Genomic DNA, 20565 nt, shown 5'->3' with positions numbered 1-20565 from the left:
TATAAAGAGTAAAAGAGAGTCAAGAGTGAATATCGGAATAGTGGAAAATGATGCTGGAAAAATGAAGGGGAACAGAGAAATGGTGGATGAACTCTAGGTATTTTGCATCAATCTCCATTGTGAAAGACACCAGCAATATACCATAAATTTGAGAGCGTCAGGAGGCAGAAGTGAATATAGTCGCTATTACTAAAGAGAAGGTACTTGGGAAGCTGAAATGTAGATAATCACCTAGACCAGAAGGCTTCACCCTAGGGTTCTGAAAGAGATTCAGAAGTTGACAAGATGTTAAGAGTCCATTATTAAGGATGAGATTTCGAGGTAGTTGAAAGCACATGATAAAATACAGTGGTGCTAGAAAGTTTGTGAACGCTGTAGAATTTTCTCAATTTCAGCATAAGTATGACCTAAAATGTGATCGGATCTTCATGTAAGTCCTGAAACTAGGTAAAGAGAACCCAATTAAATAGGTAACACAAAAAAAATCGTATTTATTTATTTATTGAGAAAAATGATCCAATATTACATGTATTTGTTGGAAAAAGTATGTGACTCTTTGCTTTCAGTAACTGGTGTGACCCCCTTGTACAGCAATAACTTCAACAAAACATTTGCGGTAACTGTTAATCAGTCCTGCACATTGGTTTGGAGGAATTTTAGCCATTCCTCCTTATAAAACTACTTCAACTCTGTGATATAGATGGGCATCCTTGAATGAACTGCTTGCTTCAGGCCCTTCCACAACATTTCTATAGGGTTAAGGTCAGGACTTTGTCTCAGCCATTCCAAAACATGAATTTTCTTCTTTTTAAATCATTTTGTTGTTGACTTATTCTTGTCTTTCTGATCATTGCATTATCCAAATTCTATTAATCTTCAGGGTAGGGCACCTCTACAACTCACATCTCCAATCTCACCTCGTTGATTGGAATACCTGACTCCAAATAGCTTTTGTAGAAGACATTATCCCCAAGGTTTACCTATTCTTTTCAACAAATGCATCTAATATTGGATTATATTTATTTAATTGGGTTCTCTTTATGTAGTTTTAGGACTTGCATGAAGATCTGATCACAATTTAGTTCATATTTATACAGAAATAGAGAAAATTCTACAGGGTTCACAAACTTTCTAGCACCTCTGTAGGTTGAAGTCAGCATGGTTTACTTCTTGGAACATCTTGCCTGACAAATCTGTTGGAATTCTTTGAGGAAATAACAGACAGGATGATAAAGGAGGGTCAGGTAATATTGTTAATTTGGATTTTCAGACAGCCTTTGACAAGGTGGCGAACATGAGACTGCTGAACAAGATAATAGTCCATGGTATTACAGGAAAGGTACCAGCACGGATAGAAGATGTTTGACTGGTAGGAGGCAAAGAATAAAGGGGGCTTTTTCTGGTTGGCTGTCAGTGACTAGAGATGCTGCACAGGGGTCAGTGTTGAGGCGTTTCTTTTTACATTATATATCAATGATCTTTATGATGGAATTGATAACTTTATGGCCAGGTTTGTGGACGATGACAAAGATAGGTGAAGGGGTAGATAGTGTTGAAGTAGGGAGTATGCAGAAGGACTTGGGCATATTAGGAGAATGGGCAAAAAAAAAGGCAGATGGAAGGGTATCCTTTGGTAAAAGGAATAACGGTGGTGAGCAAATTCAAAACTTGGAAGTGCAAAGGATCTTATTTGAGCTTGGTGCAGGATTCCCTAAAGGTCAACGTATTGCTTGAGTTGGTAGTAAGGAAGGCAAATGCTATTTCAAGAAGAGTGTAATATAAAAGCAAGGATGTAATGCTGAGGCTTTATAAGGCATTGTCCAACTGCATTTGAAGCTTTTGGGCCTCTTATCTTTTTTTTTAAAAAAAGGATTTGCTAGCATTGGAGAGGGTCCAGAGTAGGTCCATGAGAATAATCCCTGGGATGAAAGGGTTAATGTATGAAGAGTGCATGATGGCTCTGGGCCAGTACTTGCTGGAGTTTATAAGAATCGGAGGATCTCATTGAAACCTATCAAATATTGAAGGGTCTAGAAAGAGCTGATTTGGAGAGGAATGTTCCCTAGTGAATGTATCCCTGTGGAATACAAGGGTGTCTCTTTAGGACAGGGAGGAAGAATTTCTTTAGCCAAAGGGTGCTGAATCTGTGGAATTCATTATACCAGATGGCTTTTGAGGCCAAATCATCGGGCACATTTAAAGCGGAGGTTGATCGGTCTTGATTAGTAAGGGCATCAAAGGTTATGGGGAGAAAGCTGGAGAATGGGGTTCAGAAGGACAAACAAGCTGTGATTGATGACGGTGTGAACTCGATTGACTCAATGGCCAAGTTCTGCCTGTCTTATTGTCTCATCGAAATATGCTAGATATTTCTCTTTGCTGTTATATCATTTGTTCAGCAGTGTGGGACTTCAGATGGAAATTAGCTTATATTGTCATAATTGGATGTGGACATGATAAAACATGAATGAGAGTTTCAGCAGGCAATAGGCTGATATAGAAATAGAGGAAGGGGATGTTGAAGGTGGCTTAGATGGTCCTTGAGATTGAGAAAGATCTAATGTTGATATTTCAGACCAGGGTAAAAGAGGTTTGAATGGGTCAAAATAGTGTTAAAGCATACATTTTTCAGCTGAGTCCTTCTTTCAAATGGCGATGCAGAATATCTTGTCATTGAGAAAGAAGGGATGCTAAGAACCTTTGAATGGAAAGCCATTTAGGAAGGGTGAGAAATTCTGCAAAACTGAACATTAAAGGAAAAATGTTGGATTAGGTGATTATTTGATAAAGGTTAAGCAACATGAATAAAGATAAGATGAAGACGTGGGACCTCAACCGTTCTCACTAGGTATGAGCGACATCCTTCGGCGTGATGATTATCTATCCTTTGTTGATCTTTGTAACAGTTATATCACTAATGACGAGTCTAAACATCGTTATCATTGGTGATAATGATAGTACTTTTGTGATTTGGTGAAATGACTTTCACCTTGTAGAGGCTGTCCATCAGCCCTCAGACAGCTTTTCATTTTCCATTATACCGTACCTCACCACTGACCATGAGGACATTGTCTCCCTGACAGTCCATAACCTAATTCCCTCTACAGGCAATAGTGACTCAATAGACACATTGATTCTTCCATCCTTGACCCTATTCTTTCTCCTTTTGTCCAGTTTCTTCTCACTTAGGTCCATGCCACCCAGTGCCTTCCTTTAGTTTCCTGATGCACTTGACTCGTCTTTGCTTAAGATATTTAATCTCCCTATTTCTCCACCCCACCCCTGAAGGCCCTTTGCTTCCTTGAATAGGGCCTAACCAGAACCCTTCCACCATTACCCTCAAAGGCAACACGAGTGAATCTGCAGATGCTGGAAATAAATAAAAAAACACGAAATGCTGGCAGAACTCAGCAGGCCAGACAGCATCTATGGGAGGAGGTAATAACGACGTTTCGGGCCGAAACCCTTCATCAGGAACCCTTCATTCACTCCTGATGAAGGGTTTCGGCCCGAAACGTCGTTATTACCTCCTCCCATAGATGCTGTCTGGCCTGCTGAGTTCTGCCAGCATTTCGTGTTTTTAAATTTATTTCCAGCATCTGCAGATTCACTCGTGTCACCATTACCCTCATTTGCTTGCTGAATCCATTCTTACATTGATCAGTTACTACTGTAACTCTGTTCGCTTTCTTGAAATTGAATGTGTCTCTGGTCTTCCAAGATGGCAGCACGCACGGAAACAGTGCCCTCTCCAGGACCAACAAAAGTTGTTTTTTGTCTTTTTAAAATATTTTTTACAATTGCAAGACACTACTGGACATTAAGAACTTCAGGTACTATAGGTCTGCCCCATCAGCAAGTTCCTCAATAGCAGGTCTGGAGAAGCCGGACTTTGTACGGACTGTGTTGCTGCCTTCTACAGAAAGATGTTGGAGTCAGTGCGCAAAGGAGGTGTGCAGTCTAACAGCGAGTGATTGTCTTTTAAGGTTTTTATTGTGCACACAAGACCCTGCAGAACATTGGTAGTCTGGAATACTGCAAATCCGATTTGCTGGTCTATTGACAAGACCAACAGCAGGGGGGTCTGCGTGGTCTTAGTTGTAGTGTAGACTAGGCCTCATGCTGTGACCTCACCTGTTGCTGCTGCCCAGAAGAGAAGATGCCGGAAGTGCTGTGGCGTGGCATCCATGCTAGCTTGGGGACAGGCCAATCGTCCATGCACCATTAATCTGCAGGATATGTCTCTTAGGTACTTGGGCTATATTTTGTTTTGTATTGACTGTATGCTTACTGCTGTCTTACATGTTCTATATATGCCTTGTACAGTATTTTGCACCATGGCTCCAGAGGAATGCTGTTTTGTTTGGCTGTATTCATGGGTATTTATGAATGGTTGAATGATAATTAAATTTGTACTTAGTTCTAGGAGCTTCAGTGAGTCCAAGCTATGACCGTTTTTGCATGAAATGTTGAACGTCTTCACTTTATTCTTACTCTGCATCCTCCCAACCTTTTTTTAATGTGGTTCATTGATGACTGCTTACTGAAATGTTAAAGAATCTGGCATTTTCATTACCTTTGTTGTCAGTTTCCATGTCACTTCCATGCAATCCTGACCTTTCTGAGCAAAATTTACATGTTCTCTCTTTGAAGTGTCCTTGCTTTAGGTGCTCTAATTTCCTTCCACATTCCAAAAATATGCATCAACCATTTGTGATTACATGGGTACAGTGGTGCTGGAAAGATCATGAACCCTGTAGAAATTTTCCTATTTTAGCAAAAGTATGATCTACATGTAAGTCCTAAATATAGTCCACTATAAGAAAAACACTGAACAAGAATGGTGTTCATGGAAGAACACCACAAAGGAACCCACTGCTCTCCAAAAAAAAATAACACTACTGCAAATCTCAAGTTTGCAAAAGACCATCTGGATGTTCTACAATGCTCTGTGGACAAATGAGACAAAAGTTGAACTTTCTGGCAGAAGTGCACATTGCTTTGATTGGAGGGAAAAGGGCACTGCACACCAACACCAAAACCTCACTCATCTGTTGCATGGTGGAAGGAGCATCATCTTTTAGGACTGCTTTGCTACCTCAAGCCTGGATGGCTTGCAGTCATTGAGGGAACAATGAATTCAAAATTGTATTGTTAGGTACCCCCAGGGTTCATTTTTTCTGTGGACTGTCACTTTAAAATGCCGAGGGAATGAGAATGAATGTTTACATTTTTCCTGCGGCTTGTTTTGAATATACAAGGACAGTCACAGACACACAGAAAGACACAGCTCAGAGTCAAGATGGATTCAGTTAATGGAAGACACCAGTGAGTTAAACTTTCAGTAGCCAAAAAGGGGTGAGTTAAGATTGATCCAGAGTATTGATAAATGGCTCTCTCTAAGTACCTGTGAGGGTGAGTTTGTTTCCATTCGAATACGAAAGTGTGATTGTCACTTAATTAATCCACAGGAGTGGGTTCTCTGGTGAGGGGAAACCTTTGTGAATACCACTTGTTTGTTTACCCTTTGTCTAGGTGTGGTAGTTCATTGAAGAGAGGCACCCCTGTGGCAAATCACTGTTGGAGTTATTTCGTATGTTGTGGAACTGGATAAGTGGCTATCATGTTGTTTGTGATTGGGGTAACCTTGTGGAATCTACTGGTGTGTCGACCCTTGCCTGGGTGGTGGTTCCCTTGAAGATGGTCCCCTTTGTGATAAGCTACTGGTGGTGATAAACCATACGTGGATTCTGTTTGAGTATCCTGTGGCCACCACTTTGAGATGTCTTGTAGCTGAATTCGGATGTTGTACCACTTGTGTTGAAAGGATATTCGTTGAAGATCACTGTTGGTGATACTTTGTGTGTGGAGTGTGTTATGAAAGATGAACAACTCTGATGGGCAGAAGGATACAGAGTTGCCCATATTCCCCCCGCCCCCCCCCCCCCCCCGGGAGAATCACAAACTGTTACTGTTACCACGCTGCTAATGAGAGAGAAAGAGAGACAAAGGGAAAACATACTGGGACTGGAACATCTGCTTCAGATAAGGGAGAGATAACATCGGAGGAGAGAGACTTGTTGACCCACCTCATTTTGACTCCTGAAAGACTTATGGCTCTGGAGAGGGCTGTTTACTTGGTACCATTCTGTTCATTAAAATTCCTCAGTGGACAGCCGGAGTGGGCTGGTTTGATGGACTAAGCCATTCAAAACTGATTGACATCTGAGACCCCGTGAGTGGGGATAAAAGTGAGGTCAGGGGAGACACCCCTCAGACACACCAGGAGACACACTAGTGAGCACTGCTTGAGTGTTGGAACCCACGAGAAGGTGTGGGGCATCGGGGACCAAACAAAGGATTGGTCAGTTTAACTCACTGTTATAGCAGGGCCGGTGGGGGCTTGTGTGTGTGTCTGCCCTTGCCTGGGTGACGAGTCCACCACAGAAGAACGGTCTAGCTGAAGGACAGAGGGGTCATACCTGAATGGTCACAACAACACATCGACGGATCAAGAACGTAAAGGAAGGTTTGCCTGACAATAGCTGTCACTGTTCTCTCTCTCTCTCTCTCTCGCTCTCTCTCACACGATTAAAACAAAAGAACCAACAACTACATCAGCACATATGAACTGAACTGAACTTTATATTCACATATGACAATTCATTATCCCCTAGACATCGATAGAGCTTGTTTATTATTGATAATTATTATACTCACACTTTTAGGTTTAGTATTGCTAACGTGTATTATCTATATATTTGCATTGTTGATATTGATTTGTATATTTTACTAATAAACACTGTTTGAAAATAGTACCACCAGACTCCAACGGATTCTTCTATCTTTGCTGGTCAGACCAGTTACGGGGTACTTAACGAGTGGAACAACTTCACAGATAAAACCTACTGCTATTGTTATTTTGATTTGCTGTCATGGAATCTGTGGAAAATCGACGTAATTGCCTTCTCACAACATTCGACTTTGGATTACGAACATCTTGCATTAATTAACCTGTGCATTTGAACTGAACTTTTCTTGCATACCATCGTAAGACTGTAACTCCAGCCACCTGAGCTTGAATAAGTTTGGGAACTTTATTTACACCTATATATGCATAACACCATTAACTCTTGATTTACCTGGTTTAAGTTACTATATAACGTAGTTACTAATAAAATTTTGTTTTGTTAACAGCAAAACCAGACTCCAGGTGTTTTCTGTTGTTGCTGATACTTTTACAGGGTTGCGTGTATGTAACAGTAGCAAGGCATTTTACAGGAGAATGTCAAGGTAGCAGTCAGGCACCTAAAGCTTAATGGAAGTTGGATATTGCAACAAGACAATAATCCGATAGACAAGAGTAATTCAACAACTAAATGGTTTTAAAAGAAGAAAATTTGTGTTGTGGAATGGCCAAGTCAAAGTCCTGATCTTAATCTTATAGAAATGTTGTGGAAAGTTCTGAAGCAAGCAGTTCATGTAAGGAAGCTACCAACCTCCCAGAGTTGAAGCAGTTTTGTAAGGAGGAATGGCCTAAAATTCCTCCAAGCTGATGTGCAGGACTGATCAACAGTTACCGGAAACGTTTGGTTGAAGTTATTGCTGTATGGTGGGGGGTGGGGGGTGGGTCATACCAGTTACTGATAGCAAATGTTCACATACTTTAACAAATGCATGTAATATTGCATCATTTTTCTCAAATAATTGAACAAGTATAATGTTTTCTGTGTTATTTGTTTAATTGTGTTCTCTTTATCTAGTTTTAGGACTTGCGTGAATATCTGATTACGTTTTAGGTCATATTTATGTAGAAATAGAGAAAATTCTACAGGGTTCACAAACTTTCTAGCACGACTGTATTTCAGAATACTACTAAGCTGCAGAGTTATGATATTTGCATATATTAATTTTGTCTATTTTTATTGTCCTTCAGCCATTTTTTTTTAGTAACAGAACAAATATGGATCCAGCATTGTTTTCAGTGGAACAATGGAAGAAATATTGCATGTAAAGCTACTTCCCAAAAGGTTGATGCTAAGCATAGTAGAAGTTGGCAATTTATTCTCATGACCTTAAGAGTGTTCCATGCACCCCACCCTTTCCCTTCTGTATTTTTTCTTGCTTTTCAATTTGATCAATTCTTTTGGTCAAGACAATTTTCATGATGTGTATTAGAGAATTCTCACTAGAGATGAACTGATGCCTATTGATAATCAGACAACTTTGTTATGCAGAGGAAAGGATGAGTAGTAGCATCAAATCAATGTGGTTTTGTACAATGAGAAAGGCAGGAAAGACAGAATCAATAGGAAATTGGAATGAATGAAAAGAAGTTTTGCCCTGCAGACAAGAATTGAAAATGTTGCTCTTGTCCATTAATATTATCCGGTTAATTATGGCGTCTGATTGTTCACAAATTTTCAACAGTGCAGACAGAAGTTAATGTGGACTGACAACAGATTTCCTGGTTTAAGAAGGTTGTGCTGGGTGTTGACCTCATAAACTCAGGATTTTAAATGAAAAAGCTAGTAATAGAAATTTGTCAGCAAGTATCTGTGTTGTCCAGCTGACAATTAGTTTCACAGGTTACAGGGTTTTTTCTTAATTTATCCATTAGGAGCGAGTGCAGAAATCATTTCCACATCCAATTGACAAGTGGGCCATAGCAGATGCTCAATCTGCCATAGAAAAACGCAAGCGTAGAAGTCCCCTTTTGTTGCCTGTTGATAAGATTCATCCTCTTCTGAAGGTAAGTTTTAAACAATTAAATTTAGAATCATGCTGCTATTTTAATAAAGGTGATTGTTTTTAAAATGAATGAATGAAGAAACTGCATGTGGGTGTAAGATTCAAGGAACAAGATTTCATTATTAAAATTCTGCCTCACGTTGTAGAATAATTGAACTGTTGTGAAACTTGGATTCTAAATTCTTTCCTTTGTAGGAGGTTGTCATTTCTGTACCTTTCTAGAACTTTAAAAAATTATTGGAGCCCTTTACCGTATGGCAATAAATTGATTTCAATTGATATTCCTGGGCTTACGTTTAAATGTATCAAGCTGTTAATTGATTTCATTTGAAACGTAAATTTTATCAGAGAACCAAAGTAAAATTCTTGCATCACTTAATTATTCATTTTATTGTGAATGATAAAAATATGCTGCTTTAATACTTTTGTCAGAATTAGAAGCTATCGCTTAATATAACCATTAATAAAACCCATTACTCACAGAGTAGTGCATTATCCTTTTCTGATTTTGGCCTCATTAGCACTTTGTTTCCCTCTCTTGGCACCTCCCTCAGTATTACCAGTAAATTGGAGGTCAAACAGATTCAGAAAGTAGTGATGCATGCAGGTAATTGTCATGAATGTGGGCTTTAGATGCAGGTGGTTCAACCAAAAGTATAAATGGGGGATCCTAGAAATAACTGAATTGAGGGTTTTGAAGTTCCACTAAGGACCTCGTGTGTCACCAAGGTTGTGACTACTTTGACTCACCTTCGGGTATTTTCTTCGGAGAGGGATGAGTTGATGGCTGAGGAATAGAGTTTGTGGTCAATTCCTGATGGCTTCATTTTTCCAGTAAGTTATCCACAAACTTAGAGGAGGAAACCCCTGTCCTCTGACAATTTCACATGCTCTCAAACAGTCTAAAATGTAAATTATTAATATTCTCATTTGATTTCCCTATGGCAGGACTGGTATACAGTTCTCTTATCCAAGCATCAGACACCTAAAGTATCCTTTTCCCCTAGCCATTTTGCCTGTTTTTCAAATTCTGTCTCCATAGAATTGGAGTTGTTAGCTACATGCTGTAGGAATTCTTGATGTATGTCACAAAAAACTAATGGGACTTTGAATTAATTACATCTAAATGGCTACTGCTACTTTTCTTTAGTACTGCAAGTGTCAGCTTAGAGTTTTGTACTCAAGGCCTTGGAGAGGAGTTTGAACCATGAACTTTTGACACTTTGGCTCTATAAAATTCTTGTCAGGCCATACTTGGAGTACTGTGTCCAGTTCCGGTTGCCTCACTACAGGAAGGATGTGGAAGCATTGCAAAGGGTACAGAGGAGATTTAGGCTGGTTTAGAGAGTATGCATCAAAGATTGAGGAGACATGATAGAGGTGTACAAGATATTAAGAGGAATAGATAGAGTGGACAGCCAGCGCCTCTTCCCCTGGGCACCACTGCTCAATACAAGAGGACATGGCTTTAAGGTAAGGGGTGGGAAGTTCAAGGGGGATATTAGAGGAAGGTTTTTCACTCAGAGAGTGGTTGGTGCGTGGAATGCACTGCCTGAGTCAGTAGTGGATGCAGATACACTAGTGAAATTTAAGAGACTACTAGACAGGTATATGGAGGAATTTAAGGTGGGGGATTATATGGGAGGCAGGGTTTAAGGGTCAGCACAACGTTGTGGACCGAAGGGCCTGTACTGTGCTGTACTGTTCTATGTTCTCTCACTAAAACGAGTGATCTGATTGATTATTAGTGTTTCTCCTGTTTCTTTTTCCATTTAATTTGGGAATCCCTGCTACTGTATTCATGTGTTAATTCAGTGAGACAGGCTGCTTCGATTTTATTAATTCATTGGTATGCATGCTTGATTTGATTAATTTGCTGATTTCTAGTTTTTTAATTTAATGATATGGACTGTTCCATTAATTGGTGCTTGCCTCATTTTGTTGCAGTGCCTATCATAAATTTTGTATGTGAAATTCATGTGTTTTATATTTGTTTCTGTATGTTTATTTATGTAATAGTGTCAAAAACAGTATATTTTGTTCTAATTCATATTCTTAAATATATTCCATTTTTTATCTCAGTTTATTATATTGACTGCTTGTTTGTTAAACTGACATTACATCTCTTTTAATTATTAAAAGCCTGTGAGTATATTACAGAAGAACAGCCACCCCATTGAATAATGGGGCAAAACATCCACCAGCAGCAGTGCCATGCGCCTCCCAAGTCAGCTCATTCCTGATTTCTGTTCCTGCACATCACAATGTTGAAGTCAGAAGCGGTTGGAAGTCAGAAGCCAATGCACATGGCTGTCATTTTGCACTGTGTCCAGGAATGGAGCACTAATCTATGCAATTAAGGAGCCAGATGCACCAAGGATAGCTAGCATGGGAACTGCAACCCCTTTATTTGAATGGAGTCATTGATATTGATTAATGCAGGCCTATGCTTTGTTTATCTAATCTTTTCCCTTTTTGTTACCTTTTGTGTTAATTTTTTACCCATTTAAAAGCTGACTTAAGTTGAATTTTTCAAAACAATTTGGTCTATTTTAATTAATTCAGTTTAATTAGGCTTTTTAAAATCTGTTACTATCAGAGATATTTTACCACAGGTGAAAAGAGTTTGACAGCAGTGATGATCAAATTGCCATTGGGACATTACTTTGCCTGTAGCCTAGTCAGTGGCTCCCTTCACTTTACAGAATTCTGCAGAAGGCAATTAGAACTATAAAATTACAAGTGGAGTGTGTTACCACAGGCCAGATTAAGCAACCTACATGCACCTCGATCTTGTTTCTCATCAAATCTGAATTTCACATCCATTCAAACCATGTTTTGATTTATTTGTCTATTCTTTGAAGACCAGTAACTGATGAATGGTATTTTTCATATTTCTGCAGGAGGTTCTTGGATACAAAGTTGACCATCAAGTTTCTGTTTACATCGTTGCAGTGTTAGAGTACATATCTGCTGACATACTGAAGCTGGCAGGCAATTATGTACGAAATATACGGCACTACGAAATTACCCAACAGGATATTAAAGTAGCAATGTGTGCTGATAAGGTAAGAAAACATACATTTTTTAAAGGAACTTGCAAGCTTCTTCACCAATAGTTTTATTTACTTTTCCCTTGGACTTATAAGGAAACTTAAAGCTTCACTGGAATATCAGATACTTTTGTAAACATAGAAACATAGAAAACTTACAGCACAATACAGGCCCTTCGGCCCACAACGTTGTGCCAAACATATCCCTACCGTAGAAATTACTAGGCTTACCTATAGCCCTCTATTTTACTAAGCTCCATGTACCTATCTAAAAGCCTCTTAAAAGACCCTATCGTATCCGCCTCCACCACCATTGCCGGCAGCTCATTCCACACACTCACCACTCTCTGAGTAAAAAAACTTACCCCTGACATCTCCTCTGTACCTACTCCCCAGTACCTTAAACCTGTGTCCTCTTGTGGCAACCATTTCAGCCCTGGAAAAAGCCTCTGACTATCCACACGATCAATGCTTCTCATCATCTTGTATACCTCTATCAGGTCACCTCTCATCCTGCTTCGCTCGAAGGAGAAAAGGCCGAGTTCACTCAACCTATTCTCATAAGGCATGCTTCCCAATCCAGGCAACATCCTTGTAAATCTCCTCTTCACCCTTTCTATGGTTTCCACATCCTTCCTGTAGTGAGGCGACCAAAACTGAGCACAGTACTCCCAAGTGGGGTTTGACCAGCGTCCTATTTAGCTGCAACATTACCTCTCGGCTCCTAAGTTCAATTCCACGATTGATGAAGGCCAATACACCATATGCCTTCTTAACCACAGAGTTAACCTGTGCAGCTGCTTTGAGCATCTTATGGGCTCGGACCCCAAGTTTCCTCTGATCCTCCACACTGCCAAGAGTCTTACCATTAATTCTATATTTTGCAATCATATTTGACCTATCAAAATGAACCACTTCACACTTATCTGGTTTGAACTCCATCTGCCACTTCTCAGCCCAGTTTTGCATCCTATCAATGTCCCACTGTAACCACTGACAGCCCTCCACACTATTCACAACACACCCAACCTTTGTGTCATCAGCAAACTTACTAACCCATCCCTCCACTTCCTCATCCAGGTCATTTATAAAAATCAAGAAGTGTAAGGGTCCCAGAACAGATCCTTGAGGCACTCCACTGGTGACTGACCTCCATGCAGAATATGACCCATCTACAACCACTCTGTGCCTTCTGTGGGCGAGCCAATTCTGGATCCACAAAGCAATGTTCCCTTGGATCCCATGCCTCCTTACTTTCTTAATAAGACTTACATGGGGCCCCTTATCAAATGCCGTGCTGAAATCCATATACACTACATCTACTGCTCTTCCTTCATCAATGTGTTTAGTCACATCCTCAAAAAATTCAATCAGGCGTGTAAGGCACGACCTGCCATTTACAAAGCCATGCTGACTACTCCTAATCATATTATAACCTCTCCAAGTGTTCATAAATCCTGCCTCTCAGGATCTTCTCCATCAACTTACCAACCACTGAGGTAAGACTCACTGGTCTATAATTTCCTGGGCTATCTCTACTCCCTTTCTTGAATAAAGGAACAACATCCACAACCCTCCAGTCCTCGGGAACCTCTCCCGTCCCCATTGATGATGCAAAGATCATCGTCAGAGGCTCAGCAGTCTCCTCCCTCGCCTCCCACAGTAGCCTGGGGTACATTTCATCCAGTCCCAGTGATTTATCCAACTGGATGCTTTCCAAAAGCTCCAGCACATCCTCTTTCTTAATATCTACATGCTCAAGCTTTTCAGTCTGCTGCAAGTCATCACTACATTCACTAAGATCCTTTTCCATAGTGAATACTGAAGTAAAGTATTCATTAAGTACCTCTGCTCTTTCCTCCGGTTCCATACACACTTTCCCACTGTCACATTTGATAGGTCCTATTCTTTCACATCTTATCTTCTTGCTCTTCACATACTTGTAGAATGCCTTGGGGTTTTCCTTAATTCTGCCCGCCAAGGCCTTCTCATTGCCCCTTCTGGCTCTCCTAATTTCCTTCTTAAGCTGCTTCCTAGTAGCCTTATAATCTTCTAGATCTCTAACATTACCTAGCTCTCTGAACCTTTTGTAAGCTTTTCTTTTCTTGACTAGAACATTACAGCCTTTGTACACCACAGTTTGTGGATCCTACCATAACTTCCCTGTCTCATTGGAACATACCTATACAGAGCTCTACACAAATATCCCCTGAATACTTGTCACATTTCTTCTGTACTTTTCCCTGAGAACATCTGTTTCCAATTTAAGCCTCCAATTTCCTGCCTGATAGCCTAATAATTCCCCTTACTCCAATTAAACGCTTTTCTAACTTGTCTGTTCCTATCTCTCTCCAATGCTATTGTAAAGGAGATAGAATTATGATCACTCTCTCCAAAATGCTCTCCCACTGAAAGATCTGACACCTGACCAGGTTCATTTCCCAATACCAAATCAAGTACAGCCTCCCCTCTTGTAGGCTTATCTGCCTACTGTGTCAAGAAGCCTTACTGTACACACCTAACAAACTCCACCCCATCTAAACCCCTCTCTCTAGGGAGCTGCCAATCACTATTTGGGAAATTAAAATCCTCCCATCGTGACAACTCTGTTATTTTTTTACACCTTTCCAGGATGTTTCCCTATCTGCTCCTCGATATCCTATTGCTCCTCGATTAGGTGGTCTATAAAAAACACCCAGTAAAATTATTGACCCCTTCCTGTTCCTAACCTCCACCCATAGAGACTCTGTAGACAATCCCTCCATGGCGTCCACCTTTTCTGCAGCTGTGACTCTATCTCTGATCAACAGTGCCACGCCCCCACCTCTTTTGCCTCCCTCCCTGTCCTTTCTGAAACATCTAAAACCCAGCACTTGAAGTAACCAATCTTTTCCCTGAGCCATCCAAGTCCCTGTAATGGCCACCACATCATATCTTCAGTACTGATCCACGCTCTAAGCTCATCCGCTTTGTTCACAAAACTCCTTGCATTAAAATAGGCACATCTCAAGCCTTCGGTCTGAGCGCGTCACTTCTCTATCACCTGCTTATTCTCCCTCTCGCACTATCTACAAGCTTTCTCTATCTGTGAGCCAACCTCCTCTTCCCCAGTCTCTTCAGTTCGGTTCCCACCCCCCCAGCAATTCTAGTTTAAACTCTCCCCAGTAGCCTTAGCAAACCTCCCCGCCAGGATATTGGTCCCCCTGGGATTCAAGTGCAACCCGTCCTTTTTGTGCAGGTCACATCTGCCCCAAAAGAGGTCCCAATGATCCAGAAATCTGAATCCCTGCCCCCTGCTCCAATCCTTCAGCCACGAATTTATCTTCCACCTCATCCTATTCCTATTCTCACTGTCGCGTGGCACAGGCAGTAATCCCAAGATTACTACCTTTGCGGTCCTGTTTCTCAACTTCCTTCCTGACTCCCTGTAGTCTTTTTTCAGGACCTCTTCCCTTTTCCTACCTATGTCATTGGTACCATATGTACCACGACCTCTGGCTGTTCTCCCTCCCACCACAGGGTATCTTGGACACGATCCAAAACATCCCAGACCCTGGCACCTGGGAGGCAAACTACCATCGACAAGTTTCTTTCCTGCATCCACAGAATCGCATGTCTGATCCCCTAACTATAGAGTCCCCTATCACTACTTCCTTCCTCTTCCCTTCCCTACCCTTCTGAGCCACAGGGTCAGACTCTGTGCCAGAGGCACGGCCACTGCTGCTTCTCCCAGGTAAGCTGTTCCCCCCAACAGTACTCATACAGGAGTACTTATTGTCAAGGGGTATTGTCTTTCGTGGCCCCGGTGTGCAAGTACTTCTCTGACAATAGATGTGTAACAGCCTAATGTAACATTGTAAGGAAATACAAGATAACACTGATGCAGACATGTTTTATACATTTAACAAGATGCTTTATTAATGCAACAGAGTTAGTCAGTTTTTCAATGTTCGTCGTCAGCCAGGTCAATTTGTCCGTGAACTCCTTGTCGGTTGCCTCCATATGCTCCAGTATTTTTTTTTTACTTTTAAGTTCTCCTGCGCGAAAGCCAACAGCTGTCTGTCATTTTAAGTTTTTCTAGTCTGTAACTACACAAACGTGCACTTTTACGGCGAGATTTGACACCAAACATGTTGCTTGTTTTTGGTAGATGTGTCCTGCGCATGCGCAGTAGGAGGAGATTCGCCAAAATCTCCGTTTCAATGTGGATAGAGATATTTTTAAAAACACATAGTGTGGATTCCTATCGTTTTTATGCAACACTGGCTTTTTCAAAATTATCCGGTCTAGTGTGGATGTAGCCTCAGACTTAGAGATGTCACAAATGGCCAGAAGTGAAAATGAAACAATTTTACTACCACAAGTTAGAAACTAAGAAGAATATGAAGGTATCTACAATCATCTTGAACATTACAATGAAAAAGAAGACTTGGAGAATGCAGTTGTTAAAAGCATTGTATGAAAGCAGTTCATTATCTGCCCTAGGTGTCTGTGCTGATCCTGTTCATTTACAGTCAATTAAAAGAACACAGTGTACTCTGTATGAATTCCTCCATTGATAAATATTAGGAGCTAATACAGTTTTATGGTACTGTAGTAGTATTGGTAGTTTTCTGTTTTGTTCTGTATTTCATTTAAATACATAATTTACTACTCAGTTAAATGGTAGTTTCTTTTTTTTTGCTTTTTCAACTATTTGTATTTGCATGGAACTTCAGCTCATTGGAGCAGCCGCTTAACTAGGCCCAAATATACTGGTCTTGATGTGGTCTGAATTAACCAAAACCTATTGTATTTTGTTTGATTCAGATGCATACAGAATCTCCAATAATTAATATTGTTTACTTAATTGTTTTTTTTACAGATTCAAATGCTCTGAAATATCATGATTGCAGCAATGTTATTAATGCTCATGTTAACTGTTTCTAAAAATGAACATGTTACCAGATGTCACCATTCCACAAAAAGAGAAGTCACATTTTTTTTCCCCTTTAAGATATTTAGTAATTGATGAGTTCAGAGCATCGGTTACATGTCACCTTCATTCATGTCATTCTTATATGACATATAAGGCCATTCTGTAAGCACAAGTTTTTCCAGGGTGCTTTAGCCTAGATTTGTATGTTATTGGCATTAAAATAACTGTTCGGACTTCAGGCTCAGACGGTATTTAGTATTCCTAGAGATTGCCTTTTCCTTGGCATTGGATGGTCTTGGGTCCATCAAGTGTTTTTTGATTTTTTTTAAAGAAACCAGGTAATTTTGGGCTGTATTTCTCCTCTTGGTTTTCAATCCACCTACCCTTTGTTATTGGTTGGGATTTTTACTGGAATTATAGGAGTCTATTACTTGTACTCCCAGTGAAAGAACTTGTATCTTGAACCTGCCAAAGTAATAAATATGCATCCATTGAGGAATTGTTGGTAAAAATTGTTTAGTTGTCAAAATAACTGATTGATTTCCGTGTATCTAAGAAAACAGCAAAAAACTTAATCATTATGATTTTCTACGTTTTGTTTGTATTAGCATCTCAAGAATGTTCTTTCATCTGCAGTCTGCTGAAGGGAAGAATAATCCACATGATAAATCTGTGGATTTAATGCTGTCGTATGATCCTGGGTGGCAGGGTGGAGATATGGCTCTGCAAAAGGATTTGTGAGGCGCTCCTTCCCTCTGCTAGCCTGCAGGTCATCCTTGGGCAAGGTGTAGTACCTGCTTAGTTTCCACCCCACCCCCCAATCAGGGGCCATGTATAGCCAAAGGAGTAGATGGTGGATGGTCGTATGTGCAGCTGGTGCACATCACAAATCCTGTTAATGTGACCACTGACGCCAGGCAGTCTCTGAAGAATGTTGATAATGACTAGGGTCACCCATCATGTAATTACACTGCCCAGAAGAAGACATTGGTTAACTAGTTCTGTAGAAAAAATTGCCAAGAGCAATCATGGTCATGAGACCATGATCACCTACATCGTACAATATGACACATCATAATATGAACATGTATAGATGGAGTATTTGAATGAAGACATGGTCACTTTGAAAATTAACATGCAGCAATGTGATACCATAATGTAACGCTATTACAGTGCTGTCTGTAAGATTGGGGTTCAATTCCCGCTGCTGTAAAGAATTTGTTCATTCTCCCTGTGATCAGGTTTCTTCTGGGTGCTCTGGTTTCCTTGCACGTTTCAAGATGTACAGTTAAAGTTAGTAAGTTGTGGGCATGCTATGATGGCGCTGGAAGCATGGTGACCAGTACAGTCCTTGCTAATTTGATATGCCACCAACGATGCCTTTCACTCTATATTCCAATGTGACAAATAAAGTTAATCTTTATCTTTTTATCTTAAATTATTTATTTTCTGGTCTCTGAAAAGTGATTTGTTTGTTAATCATTCTTCATCTTCTCCTAATCAAAGAACACAAAGAACAGTGGAAATGTCTTTTAAAATGTTAAAGGGGTTACGACAAAAGTCATCCTCAAAGAAACTAAAATGCCACATCTGAAGAATAAAACTACATTTCCATGTGTGCAATGTTTTCTTTATTTCAGAGTACATGAAGTGAAATCAAAAATATGTTTTCTAGGTACTAATGGACATGTTCCATCAAGATGAGGAAGACCTAGGTGTGATAGAAGAAGAACCCATTAACACTGGTGAACAAGCATACTATGATTTAGTGAAGATGTATATGTCTGAGATCCGGCAATATCTAAGAGAACTGAATCTCATCATTAAAGTCTTCAGGGAGCCATTTGTATCCGATGCAAAACTCTTTTCTTCAAACGTATGTTGTAAATTTTATGAATATGTTTTTCAAATATGTGGATTGTTATGTTTGTTGCCTATTTAAGTCTTGCATTTTCCTTCCCTTTATTTTGCCCAAAACACACCTATAGGCAGAGCATTGTGAAGTCTATTTCTAGTTTCTTTTGTTTGCCAGGATATATACACAAGATATCAAAACAAAACTCCACGGCTGGAAATCTGAAATCAAAGCAGGATCAGTCAGTATCTGTTTAGTGAGAAACCAAGTTAATGTTTCAAGTCCAATAGTTTAGTAGTTCCATTTAATATCAGAGAATGTATATAATTTCAAACCTCAAATTCTTGTTCTACACAAACTTCCACTAAAACAGAAGAGTGCCCCAAAGAATAAAAAACGATGGAATCACAAAGCCCCCCCACTCCCTCCTCCCACGCACAAACAGCAGCAAGCAACATCACCCCCACCCATTTATTTCATAAAAAAGCATCAGCATTCTCTACCCTACAAGCAAGCAAAAGTCCCCGAAAAAGACAATGATCTGCATTACAACAAAAACTAATTGTTTATTTGACAATTTGACCTACCACAGGCTCCCTTTCTCCCTTTTTTAAAAAAGAGAGACAGGGAGATGTCACTGAGCGAGAGGCGAGAGAGAGCGAGCGAGTGCAGTTCGCCAAGTACAGAGCCCTTTGACAGCCAATCCACTGTTTATGATATTCCATCTTCTCCCATGAAGCTTTAGTGGCACCGGTATAGAATCAAATCAGCTCCAGGGCTGCAAAGCCTCAGAACCCCGAAGGTATGCTCATCTTCTAGGCTGCATAACTGGTTAGTGAGTTCCAGGAGTGGGTCCCATCACTGCAAAGAACTGAAGTTTGAGTATAGCTCTAGGTCAGAGTCTTTGACAGAACCCTGACCACCTTAAAAAGGAAAAAGAGACATTAAAGGTAGAAATTAAGCTGTTCTGCAAATGAACTTGAAGTCGCTGTCTAGTGCTATCATACATAGACATACAGTGCTTATAGAAAGTATTCACCACCTTTGAAGTTTTCATGTTTTATTGTTTTATAATATTGAATCACAGTGGATTTAATTTGTCTTTTTTGACACTGATCAACAGTAAGACTTGTGTCAAAGTGAAAACAAATTTCTACAAATTGATTTAAATTTATTACAATTATTAAACACAAAATAATTGATTGCATAATTACCCCCTTCAAATGAGTGGATGCACCTTTGGTACCAGTTACAGCCTTGAATCTGTGTAGATAAATCTCTATCAGTTTTGCACATCTGGACAGTGCAATTTTCCCCCAATCTTCTTTACAAAACTGTTCAAGCTCTATCAGATTGCTTGGGGATCGTGAGTGAACAGCCTTTTTCAGGTCCAGCCGCAAATTCTCAATTGGATTGAGGTCTGAGCTCTGACTTGGCCACTCGAGGATATTAACTCTGTTGTTTTTCAACCATTCCTTTGTAGATTTGGCTTTATGCTTGGGGTCATTGTCCCACTAGAAAATAAATTTTCTACCAAATCATTGTCCTCTTGCAGACTGCTTCAGGTTTTCCTCCAGGATTTCCCTGTATTTTGCTGCATTCATTTTATCCTGTACCTTCACAAGTTTTCCAGGGCCTGCCACAGTGAAACATTCCCACAGTATGTTGCAACCACCACCATGCTTCATGGTAGGGGTGGTGTGTTTTTGATGATGAGGTTTTTAGCTTTTGCCTAACATAGTGTTTAGTCTAGTGGCCAAAAAGCTCAACTTTGGTTTCATTAGACCATAGAACCTTCCTCCAGCTGACTTCAGAGTCTCCCACGTGCCTTCTGGCAAACTCTAGCTGAGATTTTATGAGTGTGTTGTTCAACAGTTTTCTCTTTGCTACTCTCCGTGACTGGTGAAGCATGAGGACAACAGTTGTATGCGCAGTCTCTCCCATCTCAGCCACTGAAGCTTGTAACTCCTCCAGAGTTGTCATAGGTC

The 20565-nt window shown here is 40.2% G+C and overlaps 1 protein-coding gene across 2 annotated transcripts in view; it reads left to right on the top strand.

Moving 5' to 3' along the window:
• LOC140730717 (son of sevenless homolog 1) overlaps positions 1-20565 on the top strand; it is a 224410-nt gene that overhangs the window by 97440 nt on the left and 106405 nt on the right. For both annotated transcript variants that reach the window (XM_073051524.1, XM_073051523.1), the window contains exons 3-5: positions 8621-8752; positions 11655-11819; positions 18398-18598. In XM_073051524.1, the coding sequence (XP_072907625.1) occupies positions 8621-8752; positions 11655-11819; positions 18398-18598 (498 nt within the window). The remainder of the gene's footprint in view (positions 1-8620; positions 8753-11654; positions 11820-18397; positions 18599-20565) is intronic.

Source organism: Hemitrygon akajei, chromosome 7 (assembly GCF_048418815.1).
Source record: "Hemitrygon akajei chromosome 7, sHemAka1.3, whole genome shotgun sequence".
In the NCBI taxonomy this organism is placed as follows: Eukaryota; Metazoa; Chordata; class Chondrichthyes; order Myliobatiformes; family Dasyatidae; genus Hemitrygon; species Hemitrygon akajei.
This window is presented reverse-complemented; position numbering and strand designations above follow the sequence as displayed.